At 38.4% G+C, this 17,352-nt stretch overlaps 1 protein-coding gene across 9 annotated transcripts in view; it reads right to left on the bottom strand.

Moving 5' to 3' along the window:
• Positions 1-668: 668 nt before the first annotated feature.
• The window catches only part of LOC123832638 (zinc finger protein 81), a 52,745-nt gene continuing 36,061 nt past the window's right edge, over positions 669-17,352 (bottom strand). For all 9 annotated transcript variants that reach the window (XM_045860390.1, XM_045860384.1, XM_045860389.1 and 6 more), the window contains 3 exons: positions 15,830-15,956; positions 8,509-8,604; positions 669-3,519 (listed from right to left, as the gene is read on the bottom strand). In XM_045860390.1, the coding sequence (XP_045716346.1) occupies positions 1,826-3,519; positions 8,509-8,604; positions 15,830-15,956 (1,917 nt within the window). In that variant the 3' untranslated portion in view covers positions 669-1,825. The remainder of the gene's footprint in view (positions 3,520-8,508; positions 8,605-15,829; positions 15,957-17,352) is intronic.

Below are 17,352 nucleotides of genomic sequence, written 5' to 3'. Positions count from 1 at the left end.
GGACAAAGTCACGAAGTGTACAGAAGCCATTTAGCTTAGCTGAGAGGATCTGCCAAATACCAACTTAAGTATTTCATACATTTTAACAAAGGGTCTTACAGCCACACTCATGACTTGATCTGTACCATGAGGCCATTTTTCACCCTGAAAATATTTTGACTGGAGAGACGGGAGGTGTGAAACAGTTATTTTCAAACCCAGCAAGTCCTAAATTTGTTTGTATTTCTTCTGAATTCTGCTTGCAAATGGAATAGTCATTCTCTGTCTATGGCCATACCACCCTGAATATGACTGACCTTATCTGTAATAGTCATTCTCTTAGTTCATATCTGTCTTTCTGTACCTTATCATATGCAGTTAATAGAAGAAAACTAATACTTCCAACATTCTGTTGAAAATCTCCTTAGCTAGATCCACAAGTTCAATTGGTACATTCTCTATCTTCCTACAGGGCATGGGGATTGTTTTGCTATTTTTTCCTTACTAAACAGCATGGGATGTCATCCTTTACAGCCTTTCTTAACAGATTTCCTCATTGTTTTTCCTTTCTACCTGCTGCCCAGGCCCAAAGCCAAATGCCACATGTCTTATGTTTTGGTACAATATCCCCCCATTCATATACTTTTAAGCATTATTAGCATTTGTTATACAACGAAGTACCCCCAAACTTAGCAGTTTAAAACAATAATTATTTTATTTAACTCACAACTCTCCAGGTTGGCTGTGATAACTGCTATGACGTCTTTTGGTATGGGCTGGCTAGGGTGGGGCTGAAGGTCAAGGAAGGCCATGTTCCCATGTCTGGCAACTGGCCTAAGGGGCCTCAGCTAGGTTGGCTCATCTCTGCTCCATCTTGTTTCTCATTCCTCTATAGAGTAATCTCAGCTTCTTCATATGAAGATCTTAGAATTCCAAAGACTAGTGAAAGAAGAGTAAGCCTCAAGACAGTCTTTTTTCACACTTCTCCAGCTGCTTCTTGAATCTCTTTGCTAATGTACAGTGGCCAAAACAAGTCACCTGGTCAACCTCAGATTCAAGGAGTAGAGAGAGAGCTCTATCACTTAATAAGAGAAACAACAGAGTAACATTAAAAAGGAGCATGCATAAAAGGACAGGAGAGATCTGTGGCTATTTTGCATTGTACCACAATGAAAGAGGATAAAAATACAAAGTCATGGAAACCAGTATAAATAATAGGATCGCATTTATGTGTTTATGTAAAATCATATCTGCAGGTGTGTGTAAATATAAAACCATAATGACTTTAAAACTGAATTCATGTAAGAGAAAATTCAATAGAAAACATATCTGACAGACATAATTATATTAAATTCAATAAATGAACTTCAATTATTCCTCCTGTTGTGCAATGTGTTCTGCCACAAACAACCCAGAAAACTGAGAGTAGGTCTACACATCAAATATATTTTGTTGTCACTTTAAATTGGTTAATATAACACAGTAAAAATGACTGACATAATTTTTCACATTCCACCTATAAAGAATTTCATAACAATTTGCTTTATAATACTTTCTTTACAATAAGAAGGCTTTTGCCTAATGCATCAAACTGACAGCATTTTTCCTAGTATGAATTCTATTTTATTTCATGAGGTTGTACAAATATGAAAATCCCCCTTCATTCAATGCATTCTTAGAGTATGTCTTCTAAATAATTTTTCTCATCTCAGGTGAGAGAGCCTGAAAAATGCTTTTTATTAAGTAATATATTCATTTAGGATCTGTCTTGGACGAATTTTATTATATACAGTTGAACCTGACTTCTGTAATAAGGCTTTCTCATTTTGAAGAAACAGAGTTACTTTCATGTATGAATATTGCGATGCATACTCAGAACTGATTTCTGAGTGAAGCCCTTCCCACAGTCACTACATTTATAGGGTTTATATCCAGTATGAATTGTCTGGTGTTTATTGAAATTTGACCTGTCAGTGAAGGCTTTCCCACATTCTGCACATATATATGGTTTCTCTCCTGTGTGAATTCGCTGATGTACTTTGAGATGTGGTTTCTTAGAAAAGGATTTCTCACAGTCAGGACATTTATAAGGCTTCTCTGTAGTATGAATTCTCTGATGTGTAATTAACTCTGACTTTTGGATAAAGGCCCTCCCACAATCAGCACAAACATAGGGTTTCTCTCCAGTATGAATTGTCTGGTGCTTATTGAAATTTGACCTGTCAGTGAAGGCTTTCCCACATTCAGCACATATGTAAGACTTCTCTCCAGTATGAGATTTCTGGTGAGTATTGAGATTTGACCTATTGGTAAAGGCCTTCCCACATTCAGTGCATATATAAGGTTTCTCTCCTGTGTGAATTCGCTTATGCATCTGGAGTTGTGACTTAGAAGGGAAAGACTTTTCACAGTCACTGCATTCGTAAGGCTTCTCTCCAGTATGAATTCTTTGATGTGCAATCAAGTGGGCCTTCTGGATGAAGGCCTGCCCACATTCAGTACATATATAGGATCTCTCTCCTGTGTGAATTCTCTGATGCATCCTAAGTGTTGATTTTTGGGTAAAGGCTTTCCCACACTCACTGCATTTGTGGTGTCTCTCTCCAGTATGAATTTTCTGATGTACACTGAGGGCTGAGTTCAGGGAGAAGCCTTTCCCACATTCACTGCATTCATAAAGCTTTTCTCCAGTATGAATTGTCTGATGCCTAAGTAGAGATGACACTTGGAAAAATGATTTTCCACATTCACTGCATTTATAGGGTTTTTCTCTAGTGTGAATTTTCTCATGCATAATTAATTCTGAATTCTGGATGAATGCTTTCCCACATTCAGTACATATATGTAGTTTTTCATCTCTGTGAACTCTCAGATATATACTGAGTAGTGGCTTTTGTGTAAAAACATTTACACATTTGCTAAGTTCATGAGGTTTTTCCATAGTATGAATTCTCTGAGATGCAAAGAAGGGTGACTTCTGGGTGAATATCTTCCCAAATTCAGTATACATATTTGCTTTTTCCCCAACAGGAAATTTTGGATTGTTACTGAGATTGAGGACTTTTCTACACTGATTACTTTCATAGAATTTCACTCCTGTCTGCATATTTTCATGGTTAATATAAGAACTCTGAGTGAAAACTTGACTGTGTCCAAAAATTTTATCAAAGTTCTTTGTTGCTTTGTTTTTAGTATGAATATGTAAGTCTAAATTATGCTTAAAACTCTTTTCAAATGAGTCATGTTTATGGGATCTTTTCCATGAAGCAGTAATATGATTTGGGCTTGGATGAACAAATTTTCCACTGTCTTTATATTCATAATGCCACTCTGTATTCAATATTTTCTTATCGGTGAAAGTAGCATGACTCACAGTTTTGGTCTGTTTTTCCTGATATCTTTTTATCTGTTCAGCCTCTTGCCACAGTTCTAAAATTGAATACAATGAATCATCTCTTATATCTTCACTCTCAATTTCACTATGAAATGAAGCTTTCCCAGATATTCTTTTTTGTGAGGTATTAATCCCAAACTTCCCATCTAAAAAGAGGGAAAAAAAGTAAAATTGACACAAAGAATAGATAGCAGAAGATTAAAAGGTACATATAAACTACTCCAAATTGAATACAGGGAAATCAGCAAGTCTGATGATGATGATGATGACAATGATAACAGGAAATACATATATAGCAGTATTATGTGCCAAGCTCTTGCATGACACTTATGATATTCCAGGCATTATTCTAAGAAATATATACATATGAACTCATTTAATCCTTTCCAAAGTTCTATGAGGTATGTTATATTATTATTCACCTACTGTAGATAAGGAAGGCAAAGCTCAGAATGGTTATCTATATATTTTGTACTAAAACATGGTTATTAAATGTTGCAGACTGGACTTCAACATAAGCAATTTTGCTCAATTTTGGCAGGAAGCTTGAATATCAAGTAGGGTGGAATGAAGATAAGGGTTTTCAGGGAAAATATTGATGGAGAGCCTAGTCTCAGAGGGGATGACTCAGAGTCTAAGTCCTCATTAGCTTTAGATTATAAATCCTCACTAATCTTGTTGCCTCTTGCTTATTAGCAACAACACCAAATTCATGTGGGCAAAAAAACAATTTAACTTGCTAAGGGAGCATATCTTAAAAGTTCTCATCACAAGGAAAAGAACATTTTTTTATATCTATATGAGATGAGTGTTAACTAAACTTACTGTGGTAGTCAATTCACAATGTATTTAAGTCAAGTCATTATGCAGTACTTCTTAAATTTATACACTGCTGTGTGTCAATTACATCTAAAATAAAACTGAAAAAATGTATTCATGCCTCTAGGAAAAATATTGTGGTGGTAGCCATATGACCTATACAAACAAAAATGGATTTGTATACTCCAACTCTCCATCATGTGTAATTAGTTTCTATTGAACACAACACCCATCAAGAGCCAAGAAAAGGGACAAATATACATTATTTTCAGAGACACATGAAACATTCCCATAGATCATTTGCTGAAATCATACAGTGTATTCTTAGACTACAACATAATTAAATTAGACATTAAAGAAAACAGACAAATTCCTCCAAAAATACAACTTATATATATTAAAGAAATTGAATTTGTTTTTAAAACTTTTCCACTGAGAAAACCCTAGGCCCAGACAGACTGACTGATGAATTCTGTGAAACAGCATAAGAATAAATAACAATCTTACACAAACTAGTTCAGAAAACAGAGAAATCATTCATAACTCATATTATGTGGTCAAGCATAACTAATATCAAAACCTGACAAAGACACTGCAAAAAAGAAAACTACAAAACTATCACTCATGCAAATATTTTTAAACAAAAAATAAAAATAGAATCCAACAATATATAATAAGGATAATATATCATAATCACCAATATTTATCTCAGAAATACAAGGTTGATTTAATATTTGAAAATCATTAAATAAGTTTACATATTAACAAAATAAAAGCAATAACTCACATGATCACTCTAATAAGATGAAGAAAAAACATTTGACAAAATTCAACACTTAACTATGATTTAAAAAAAACCCTTTAACAAGCTAGGATTAGAAAAGAACTTACATAACCTGATAAAGGGAAGCTTCAAAAAACCTACAGCTAAAATCATATTTAATAATATACATTTTTTACCCCTAATATCTGGAAAAAGTCAATCATACCCACACTCCCACTTTTATCCAACATCGAACTGAAGTAAGTGAAGGTTTTAGTGAAGTAAGGGAAGGAAAAGAAGTAAAAAGCAAGAGATTGGACAGGAAGAAGTAAAAGTGTCCCTAAAGTAATAATCATTACTTACATGAAAAATCCCAAGGAACCTACAAGAAAACTAATAGGTGGATTAGTTATGCCTCAAGATACACATTGTACAAAAATCAATCACTAGTGATCTATACTAGCAATGAGCAATCTGAAAAAAAAATTTAAAAATGCCATTTGCAATAGTGTCAAAAAATTAAATATTAGGAATAAATTTAATGAAGGATGCATAAGACTTCTACATTTAAAACTATCAAATATCACTGAACAAAAGCAAAGATCTAAATAAATACAAAAATATCCACCTTCACGCATTAGAAGGCTCAACATTGTTAAGATGTCAATTATCCTAAAATTGATCTAGAGAGTCAACTCAACTCCAAACAAAATCTCAGCAGGCATGCTTTAAAAAATTATAAACTAATTCTAAAATTATATGGAAATGCTCATTATCTAGAAAAGCCAAAGTAATAAAAACAAGCAAAGTTGGAAAACTTATCCTACCTGATTTCAAGACTCTATAAAAGCATGTATGGGTTTGCCAAAAGGACTATGTATTAACTATTATTTTCTTATTTTCTGTACTCTTGATAATCTGCCACCTGGTGCCTTGCTGATCCTTGAAGAGACTGTCCCTCTCAGGGGTAGCTAATTCCTAGACACAGCAAATGAATTCCCTGTGAGCATACCTTTCAGATGCAAACCAACCAATCCACAGGCCCATATCCACCAACTATCTCCTTTATCAAGCTTTCACAGTTTGAGTCACTATCTCTCTGCCCTAATCACCTCAGGGTCAGGTACCAGGCAACTAGGGACAGTCTCTGCACCACAGAGCCTCTAATGAATTACTCAAACTAGCCAACCCTAAACCTTCCCAGCCTGCTTACTCTGCCTCACCCATTCTTTCTCAAGAAAACCACAATAAAGGCTCTTGCCTATGCATTCCCGTCACAACTTCGGCCTCCTGACTGACCCTGGTACTTTCCCTTTTGGTCTTGCATGGTGTGGCATGGCCCCTCATCTCGGGAGCTATGAGTTACAAATGATCTTTTCAGTGGCAATCATCTATGGATCTGTTGTCCTCACCATACCTAAATAATAATAAAACCAGTATTTTAAAACAGAAAGACATATCAATCAAAGGAACAGAGAATAGAGAGTCAAGAAATAGGTTCACATATGTAAAATCAATTGATTTGATGAACATGCCCTGGAAATTCAATGGAGGAAAAGAAAGTCTCTTTAACAAATGGTTCTGGAACAACTGGGTATCAACTTGAAAAAATGAACAACAATCCTTACATCAAATGTACAAAATGGATCATGGACCTAAACTGAAAAAGCTAAAATGGTAAAATTAATAAGAGAAAATATGAGAAAATCTTTGTGGCCTTATTGTAGGCAAAGACTTGCTAAACAGATCACAAAAAATACTAACAAGTTTTTAAAAGATGATAAATTAGACTCTGGCCAGGTACCTCAGTTGGTTCAAGTGTTGTCCCAATACCCCAAGGTTGCGAGTGTGATGCCTGGTCAGGGCACATACAAGAAGCAATCAAGAGTGCATAAATAAGTGGAACAACAAATCAAAGTTTCTCTCTCTTGCTCTTTCAAATCAATTAAACAATATTAAAAGATGGCGAACTCCATCAAAATTAAAATTTTTGGTCTTTGATAGGCGCCAGTAAGAAAATAAAATTGCAAGTCACAGATTGAAATAAAATACTGGCAATACATAGATCTGGCAAAGGAACTGTATCCAGAAAATATAAACAACTTTTACAACTCATTAAGAAGAAAACAACCCAATAAAATTAGAAAGATACTTGACACTTCACAAAAAAGTACAAATGGTCAATAAGCATATGAAAAGATAGTTAACATCATTACTCACAAGGTGAATGCAACTTAACATCATAATAATACTATATATCTATTAATACTATAATAGCAAAATTAAAGAGACTGATGATAGCAAGTGTTGGTGAGGATGTAGAGTAACAGGAATTCTCTTGTAATGGTGTTGGAAATGTAAAATGGCACAGCCACTTTGGAAGACAGGTTGGCAATTTCTTATAAAGGTAAGCATATACTTATTATATGACATGGCAACTACATTCCTAGGTATTTACCCAAGACAAATATAAACATATGGTCACACAAAGACATACAAAAATGTTCACTGCAGGTCATAATATCCACCTGTCATCAACAGGCATATCAACAAATAACCATATATTCATACTGTGGAATAGTATTCAGCATCTCAAAGGAACCAATTAGTGATATACTCAATAACATGGATAAACCACAAAATAATTATGCTGAATGAAAAGAGTACAGATAGTATGATTCCTCTGGTATAAAACATTAATAAAGACAAATACAATCTATAGTGACAAAAAATGTTAATAGTTGCCTGGGGCCAAAATGGTGGTAGGCATTGACTACAAGGGGCATGAGGAAGCATTTCTGTGTGATAGAATGTTACATAGCATGACTAGGGTGGCAGTTATACCAGTGTATACCATGTCAGACTGTACATTTGAAATGGATACACTTTACTGTGTGTAAGTTATACCTTGATAAAGTTGATTTTAAAAGAAAAAATGCTACGTGATAGTGCTCACAAAGTTGGAAGATGGGAGAGTGGCATGGAGATAGGGGGTGGAGAGGAGTAAGGAATCTGAAGGTAATATGTACAAAGGAAGGAGGTGAGGCTGGTTGTAGGTGACAGTTTATTGCTATCTTAGAATGAGAAGAACAAAAATGAAAGGAAGAAAGTAAAAAGGATAATAGGAAAAACAGGAGTGAGGCAACCAACTGATTTTCAAAGAAGGCAAATTCATTAAAACCTGAATGTACAATATATGATAAGACTCTAAGACTCTGGGGTTGGGGTTAAGCAATGAAGCATAAAAATGAGATAGAAGAAGAAAATATCCAATAAAGCAACATCCATAGTGAAGAAGGCTGGCATATGATCCAAAGAAGAGGAATTGCAGTAATTCTCCCAGAGGAAAGCCAAGCAAAGAAGACAGTTGATAACAGTAAAGAAAATAAAAGGAGAGAGCAATTTGGTACCTGAGAGGCCAATGTTATTTATTCTCAAGCAGTTTCTAAAGTTTAAACCTTCAAGAAAAGCAGCAATAACAGCATTTTAAAGGGACTAGCCTCTCAGAAAAAAAAGTATTTCTATGTCTCCCTTCTGCCTGGGCCACACTCACCTGAACAGCTTTCATATGGGGTTTCCCCCTCCAACATCCATGGCTCCTCTCCTTGTTCCAACTTGAAGATGACCTCTGGTTTGGGAACTTCATACCCTGTTAATAGGACATAATAGAGAACTGGGTCCAGCTAATTGCTTTCCATTTGTTCTTTAGAAAAATAACCACATTTCATTGGGAAAAGAGTAATAATCACAGAGGTGAAAGGGACTGAAGAATCTCAGACCAATCAAGGACAACATCATCACACACTTAAGACGTCCCAGAGCACTCAGCAGCTGAGAATGGAAATACCCTCACTGACATTCTGTCTTAGTTTCCTAGGGCTGCTATAACAAAGTACCAATAACTGGCTGATTTAAATCCACAGAAACTTCTTATCTCATATTTCTGGAAGCTAGAATTCTGAAATCAGGGTGTTAGCAGGGTCATGTTCTCTCTGGAGGACACAAGGGAGCCCTTCCTTGCATCTTCTAGCTGCTGGTGTTTAGTGGCAGTCTTTGGTGTTCCATGGGTTGTAAATGCATCACTCTGGCCATCAGATGGCTGTCTCCTTCCTGTGTGTTTCCTCATCATCTTCCTTCTATACATATCTATTTCTATGCCCAAATATCCCTTTTTATAAGGACACCAGTCAGATTAGAGCCCATCGCCATGACCTCATATTAATCTGATTACCTCTATAAAGACCCTATTTCCAAATAAGGCCACATTCTGAGGTATTGGGGGGTTAAGTCTTCCATATATCTTTTGAGGGGACATATCCCATTAGAGCTTGCACTCTGACCCCCCAAAATTAATATCCTTCCTATGTTCAAAATATACTAACACCATCCTGATATCCCCAAAAGTCTTAAGTCCAAAACTGAATCTAAAGATCATCAACTCAAAGTCTCAAATGTTATCTAAGTCACCCAAATCAGTTATGAGTGAGACTTGAATATGAGTCATCTTGGAACAAAATTACCCTACATAAGAACCTGTGGAAGCTGACAAGTTATCTGCTTCCAAAAGTCAATGGAGGGCCAGGCATGGGGTAGATATTTCCTTTCCAAAGGGAGAAATTGAAATGAAAAAAAAAGGGGGGGACTGCAGGTCCCACACAAGTCTGAAATGTATCAGGGCAAATTCCATTCAACTTTAAAGGCTTGAGAATAATTCTCATTGGCTCAATGCTCTGTCCTTTAAGTCCACTGTGGTAGTTGTACCACCCCCTTGGCCCTGGGCCAGGAATGGCAGCATTCACTATTACCCCTAGTGGTTCACTAGCAAAATGTTTGCTTCCTGTTCCCTTGACTTTATGCTCTGCTAGTCTAGAGGTCTTAGTTCTAAAGAGAGGAATGCTCCATCCACCAGGAGATTCAACAATGATTCCACAAAACTGGAAGTTAGGGACATTTTGGGCTCCTCATGCCTCTTAATCAACAGGCAATAAGGGAATTACTGTGCTGGCTAGGGTGATTGAACGTGTCTACCTAGGAGAAACTGGATTGCTACTGCATAATGGAGATAAGGAAGAGTATGTCTGGAATGCAAGCAAGCCCTTAGGGCATACTACCATGCCCTGTAATTAAAGTGAATGAAAAATTACAACAATCCAATTCAGGCAGGACTACTAAATGGCCCAGACTCTTCAGAAATGAAGATTTGGGTGACTCCAACAGGTAAAGAACCACAAGCAGCTGGGGTGCTTGTTGAGGGCAAAGGGAATAAGGAATTCTGCCTCAAGGCCACAACATAGAAACCTTGCCTCAGTTTGCAGTCTGCTGGCTTGCTCTGCAGATTTCCAAATCAAGATTGCAAACAACTCTTACCTGAATTTCCAGCCTGCTGGCCTGCCCTATAAATTTCAGACTTACAGTCCCCACAATTGAATGAGCCAATTCCTTGAAATAAATCCCCCCTACATATATGAGTATTCTGTGTGTGTGTGTGTGTGTGTGTGTATACACATATATAGTGTGTGTGTGTACACATACACACATACACACTGTTGGTTCTATTTCTCTGGAGAACACTAATACAGGTTTTGGTACCAAGAGTAGTTTTAGGGGAACAGGACCTTGAATCTTAAGGATGCATTTTCTGAATTGGTCACAGGGCTTCTAGAATTGGTTTCCTATTCTGATTGTATTTCAAGGCACTAATGACTATTTCCAGTTATTAGAGAGGGCACTGACAGTCTGTGGCATGATGCAGCAATAGAGATATACAAAAATATCACCATTGGATACTCCTAAATAAGTGATTATAAAAGGCAAGATCCTGGATGACCATGCATTTAATACCTTAAAAATTTCTGTCAGACAAGTATAATAAGGTTGGCTCATTGCTCCTAATATCTCTGGACAAAGTGGGAAAAGAAAAGGATGAGCTCAGAGATTTGATTTCCCAGTTCAAACACTGCATAAATGACCTAAAAATTTCTATTTCTGTCCTGAAAGAAAATTTTAGCTTCTGTAGCTTCAGAGCTGAGATTACTGAAAACCAAACCTGAGTGTCATCCTGAGAGTGGCTAAATTACAACCCAAATTGAATTCCCAACTTGGCAGGTGTCTGCTATTAAAGTGAAGGCACTGACTGAGAAGGAACGGGATCCTGAAAGTTGAATGTGACCATATGAGGACATGGAACCTTTAAATTCTGATGAATCTTCTTTGCCAGCACAACCAGCTTTTCCACTCCTGACTGAGCAGATTACTCTTACTTTGCCTGAGGAGATTGCAATGGCCTCCCCTGAGACAGTTGCCTTGGAATGCACTGCTGATTCCCCTCAGCACCCACCCCCAAACCCCTCTTTGTTTCTATACCTGTAACTAGACTCAAGTCTCATCAGGCTCCAAGGGGTGAGGTGTGACCCATGAGGAGGTGCACTACACACCAAATGAACTACATGATTTGTTCCATTTATACAGACAGAAATCTGGGAAATATGAGTGGAAATGGATAGTAAGAGTGTGGTGTAATGGAAGAAACAAAGTTGGATCGGGCTGAATTTATTGATATGGTCACACTAAGATTTGGAATTTAATATTTCCACTTGAAGGGTTAAACAGGGCTTGAACAGTTTGGTTGGTTGACTAAAACACAGACCAAAAAATGGTCCATATTAAATGCAGTTGAAATACCAGAATTTCTTTGGTATACTGTATAAAGAGATATCCAAAGGCTTAGGGAAAATGGAATGTTAAAGTGGATTTATCATGTAAGATCTGCTCACCCACACTGGAATGTCCAAAGAACACATGTCATCACGACTGTGAGAAATAAATTTGTGAGGGGAGCCCCCCCATGTCCTTGAAGAACTCTGTGAATGCTCTTCTCTGTAGGTCAGAAATTACAGTAGGAACTGTGACCAGTGAATTGCAAAACCTAAATGTAATGGGGGTAATTGGATCCAGGGCTGTCAGGGGCCAAGTGGATGTACTTAACTGCCAAGTGCAAGGTGGATGTGATTGCTGTAATGGACAGCAGGGTCACACCAGTATTCAGCATAGTCTGATTTGCAGAGACCTATTGTTGTTGGCTACTTAATCATGATGTCCCTGAAACAGACAGATGGGCAATCTCCTCAATCTCTACTTCATCTGTATAAAGAGAAGTGTTCTAGGTCAAATGAACAGAAATCTAATTTGAAACATAAAAACAGAGTACTGAATCCTCAGTCAATTATCAGACGAACCAGTTTAGACAGAGAAACCTCTGAATTAAGGGAAGACCCGATCCCTTGAGGAAGGACCCCACTATACTGCCAAAAAGATATACTACTAACCTTTCTCCCAGCCTCCTTGAAGGAACCTACAGCCTTTTACCAGGGTGATTATGCATCGAAGAAAAGGAAATAATGAGACTTTTCAGAAATTACTGGACACTGGCTCTGAACATGACACTGATTCCAGGAGACCCAAAAGGTCACTGTGGCCCACCAGACAGAGCAGGGGCTTATGAAAGTGAAGTGATGATGGAGTTTTGGCTCAGATCTGTCTCACAGTAGTCCCAGTGGGTCCCCAAATCCACCCTGTGGTTACTTCCTCAGTTCAGGAATGCATAATTGGAATAGACATACTCAGCAACTGGCAAAATCCTCACACTGGTTCCCTGATCTGTTGAGTGAGGGCTACTATGGTAAGACAGGCCAACTGGAATTGCAGAGATAGTGCCACCATCAAGGACTTAAAGGAGGCAGGGGTGATTATTCCTACAATATCCCCATTGAACTAGTCTATTTAGCTTGTGCAAAAGATAAATGGATCTTGGAGAATGACAGTGGATCATCAGAAGCTTAAGTAGGTTGTGATTCCAACTATAGCTGCTGTACCAGATGTGGTTTTATTGTGAGCAAATTAACACATTCCTTGGTGCCTGGTATGCAACTACTGATCTGGTAAATGCTTTTTTTGTTGTTGTTGTTGCCATACCTATTAGTAAAGACCACTAGAAGCAGTTTGCCTTTTGCCAGGGTGACTGTGCTATAAACAAGGTATATACAAGCAAGTCCAACTATATATCTTTACTGTCTTCCCTCAAAGGTATTGGAGCAGAGTCCTGCCATCCTCTGTGGATAACTGGTTTCTTTTTAAGAAACAGCTTTTCGCTTGCTACTGAGTCTCAATGTATTCACTCACTGAATTTAAGCATATTAGTCAAAGGAGGAAAAGAAGCTTACCAAGGATTCCCTCAGTAATAGTGAGTGGACATGGAAGAGCCCTGTACTGACTGAATTGAATCTTTGCCCTGTAGTGGGACACAGGAAATATGGGATATAGAAGACATACTTTCTCCTGTCATTTGCAGTGAACCCAGGTCTTTCTGATTGAGGACCTGTGGGTGGTGTGAGGTCAGTAGCAGCCACTGAACCACTGACCCTTGGTCTTCTAAGGGTTGTGTTGCTTGAGAATGCAGCCTGAAGTCAGTGGTAAAATCCATGTAAGGCTAAATATCGGCGTGAAATTAATAGTCAAAAAGTACCATAAGGGAAAGTTGAAAAAAACTTTGAAGAAAGCATGTAACTGTTGAGAGGTGTGACTTCAAATCAGATGTGCTGACCTTCAGCCCTAGGTGGTAGTGCGGCTCCCTCAGTCCTGAAACCAAGTGGGTGACTGACCTTCTGGAACTAAAGAGATGACAGTGCATTCTCCTTGCATTTTCCTGGCCTGTGCCTTCTGGGCCTGTGGTGGCAGTGATATCCCTGGTGGCTTCTGAACCATTCTTGGGGTCATACACCCCTTTTCTTGGAGTTCAACACATATTCACAGCCAAATAGCTTCACCAGCCTGTTTCCTGTCTCAGAAATCCCATAAATCCAACAGTTTTCCTTCATTTTTTCCCGTCTGTCTTCTTCAGACTGGATCCACAAGTCATACACCAATCTTTAGCAACTGTTTGTCCAGCCACAGACTTGGTGTTCTTTCCAGAGTACACCTTCTCATTTTTTGCAATATGAACAGGCAGAGAATTTTCTAAATCTTCACGTTCTAGTTCCTTTTTACTAAAAACTCCTTCTTCAAATTCTCTTTCTTTCAGCATTTTACTCTAAGTTGCAAGGAGAAACCACACCATGCCTTTACACTTTCCTCAGAAATCTGCTTAGCAAAATATCCAAGATCATTGCTTACCAGTTCTACTTTCCACTCAAGAGAACACAAGTCAGCCAAATTACCTGCTACATTATAACAAGGATTGCCTTTCCTTCAGTTCCCAATAATATGTTCATTTCCATCCAAGACCTCACCAAAACCACCTTTAACATTCATATTTCTTTCTTTTTAATTTTAATTTTTCAAGTACAGTTTTCTGCCTTTTACCCCCATCCCAGCCCACCCCCCAGCCCTCCCCCCTCCCTTCCGTTTCCACCCCCCCTTGTTATTGTCCATGTGTCCTTTATACTTGTTCCTGTAAACCCTTCCCCTTTTCCCCTGAAATTCCCTCCCCTCTCCCCTCTGGTCACTGTCAGCCTGTTCTCAATTTCAGTGTCTTTGGTTATATTTTGCTTGTTTGTTTGTTTTGTTGATTAGGTTCCTGTTAAAAGTGAGATCATATGGTATTTGTCTTTCACTGCCTGGCTTGTTTCGCTTAGCATAATACTTTCCAGTTGCATCCATGCTGTTGCAAAGGGTAGGAGCTCCTTTCTTTCTGCTGCACAGAATTCCATTGTGTAAATGTACCACAGTTTTTTGATTCATTCATTTACTGATGGGCACCATAAAAATGTCCATACTACCCAAAGCAATTTACAGATTCAACGTAATACCTATTAAAGTACCAATGGCATATTTCACAGATATAGAACAAACACTTCAAAAACTTATATGGAACCAAAAATGACCCTGAATAGCTGCTGCAATTTTGAGAAAGAGCAAAATAGGAGGGATCACAACACCTGATACCAAACTGTATTACAGGGCCACTGTAATCAAAACAGCCTGGTACTGGCATAAAAACACTCATATTTCTACCAAGTCTCTTCAAGGAAATCTAGGCTTTTTGTTTTTTCTTTTAAAGATTTTATTTATTTTTTTTTAGAGGGGAAGGGAGGGAGAAGGAGAGGCAGGGTAACACCAATGTGTGGTTGCCTCTCGCATGCCCACTACTGGGCACCTGGCCTGCAACCTAGGCATGTGCCCCAACTGGGAATTGAACCAGCAACCCTTTGGTTTGCAGGCCCACATTCAGTCCATGGAGCTACACCAGCCAGAGTAGGCTTTTTCTATCAAGCACCTCAAAACCTTTTCACTCTGTCCACTGCCCAATTCCAAAGTCACTTCCATGTTTTTCTAGGTATTTGTTGCAGCAGCACCCCATTTCCCAGTACAAAAATCGGTATTTGGTTTTTTTTTTTTTTAGGATGGCTCTAAACAAACTGGGTGACTCAAAACAACAGAAATTTATTGTCTCACAGTTATGGAGACCAGGGGTCCAAAATCAAAGTGTCAACAGGGCCATACTCTTTTGGAAAGTATTAGGAAAGCAACTGTTTCATGCCTCTCTCCTGGCTTCTGGTGGTCTCAGTCATTTCTTGGGTTATAGATGCATTGCTCCACTCACATAGCCATCTTTTCCCTGTGTGTCTTCACACTGTCTTCTCTCTGGGTGTGTCTGTCTCTGTGTTTAGATTTCTCTTTTTCATAAAGACACCAGTCATACTGGATTAGGACCTGCCCTAATAACCTCATTTTAGCTTGATTACTTCTGTAAAGACTCTATTTCCAAATGAGGTCACATTCTGAGGTACTGGGGGATATGATTTCAACATATTTTATTTGGGGGACAAAATTTTACCCATAAAAGGTTCCTCACAGATGAAGAGCGTGACTGTGCTTACCCACTGAGAGCAGGTGACTGTAGTTCTCCAGTGTCACCTCCTGGTACAGGCGCCTCTGAGTAGAGTCCAGTTGCTGCCACTCTTCTCTGCTGAAGTCCACAGTCACATCCTCAAATGACACCGAGACCTGTAACAACACAATCCTGTTCAAGCTGATATGGTCAGCACTGGGGGATGGGGAGAACATAGATAAGAAATAGTTTTTAATGATTTTTTTCACCATAATATACCATACCACATATTTATTAAATACGTAATTATACATAATGTTGTGTAAAGTACAAACATCAAATCATAAAATCTTGCTATTCATTGTGTATACATTTAGTCTTTCATTTTTTAAAATAATAATTTTGTACATAATTTGGCCCTGATCCTATCATGTTGCTCATTTTAATTAAAAATTTGTGTTGTATAACTTTTAGGAGGAGGTATGTATATACGTTGTTTAAAACTTCACATAGGGACTTCCAGTCAAGATGGACGCATAGATAGGCACATTTTGCCTTCTCACATAACCACAAAAAGAATTGCAACTAAAGTTCAAAACAAATAACACCCAGAACTGTCAGAATATTAAACTGTATGGAAATCTGACAACCAAGTCTTTAAAGAAGCCATAATCAACCAGACAGGTAGGAGGGGTAGAGACATGGAGACAGGGCACAGAGGCAAGGAGACATGATGTGGTATGGAAAGGTGATCAGGGAAGAATGGGCATAGGCAGTCCCACATTCACATGTGGTGAGTAAAACTTGGGAAGGATACTTTGGGAGTGAGTGATCCCAGCCCCAGGCCAGACTGCACAGTCCAGGGTTCCAGGGTCGGGAAGATATATCCCCATACTTCTGGCTGTAAAAACCAGTGAGGGTTGGGATGGTGGAAGAAACTGCTAGATTTTCAGCAAACTTTGCTTAAAGGGCCTGGTCTTAAAATGTATGCAAACCAACCCACTCAGGGATTCAACACCAGAGTCAAAGCTGGAAGGGCACAAGTCACATAAGAGGAGTGAAATGACTGGGAACAGGGTGAGTGCTAGGCAAACGCCAAGAAGCCAGGCAGCAGCACAGTTCCCTCTCCTAGCCCTCCCCCAGTACAGAGCCACAAAGCAATGAAGTGAGTTGCCCCACCCTGGCGATTACCTAAGGTTCCGCTCCACACAATTTACAGGTGCCTTTTACAGTGATTCAAAGCAGCTCTCCCGAATACACAGAAACAAATACAAGGAGGCTACCAAATTGAGGAGACAAAGAAATATGAACCGAATTAAAGAAGAGAACAAAACCCCAGAAAGAGAATTAAACAAAATGAAGAAAGCCAACCTATCAGATGCAGAGTTCAAAACACTGGTGATCAGGATGCTCAAAAAATTCATTGAGTATGGCAACAACATAGTGGAAGAAATGAAGGTTACAATAAGTGAAATAAAGAAAAATTTACACTGTAGATTCTACAGGGAACCAACAGTAAAGGGAAGGAAGCTGGGATCAAATCAACGATTTGGGACATAAGGAAGAAATAAT

The sequence above is a fragment of the Phyllostomus hastatus genome, unplaced genomic scaffold (assembly GCF_019186645.2).
Source record: "Phyllostomus hastatus isolate PE091 unplaced genomic scaffold, TTU_PhHast_1.1 phas_scaffold_200, whole genome shotgun sequence".
Lineage (NCBI taxonomy): Eukaryota > Metazoa > Chordata > Mammalia > Chiroptera > Phyllostomidae > Phyllostomus > Phyllostomus hastatus.
The sequence above is the reverse complement of the archived record's forward strand: the minus strand, read 5'-3'. Positions and strand labels throughout refer to the sequence as shown.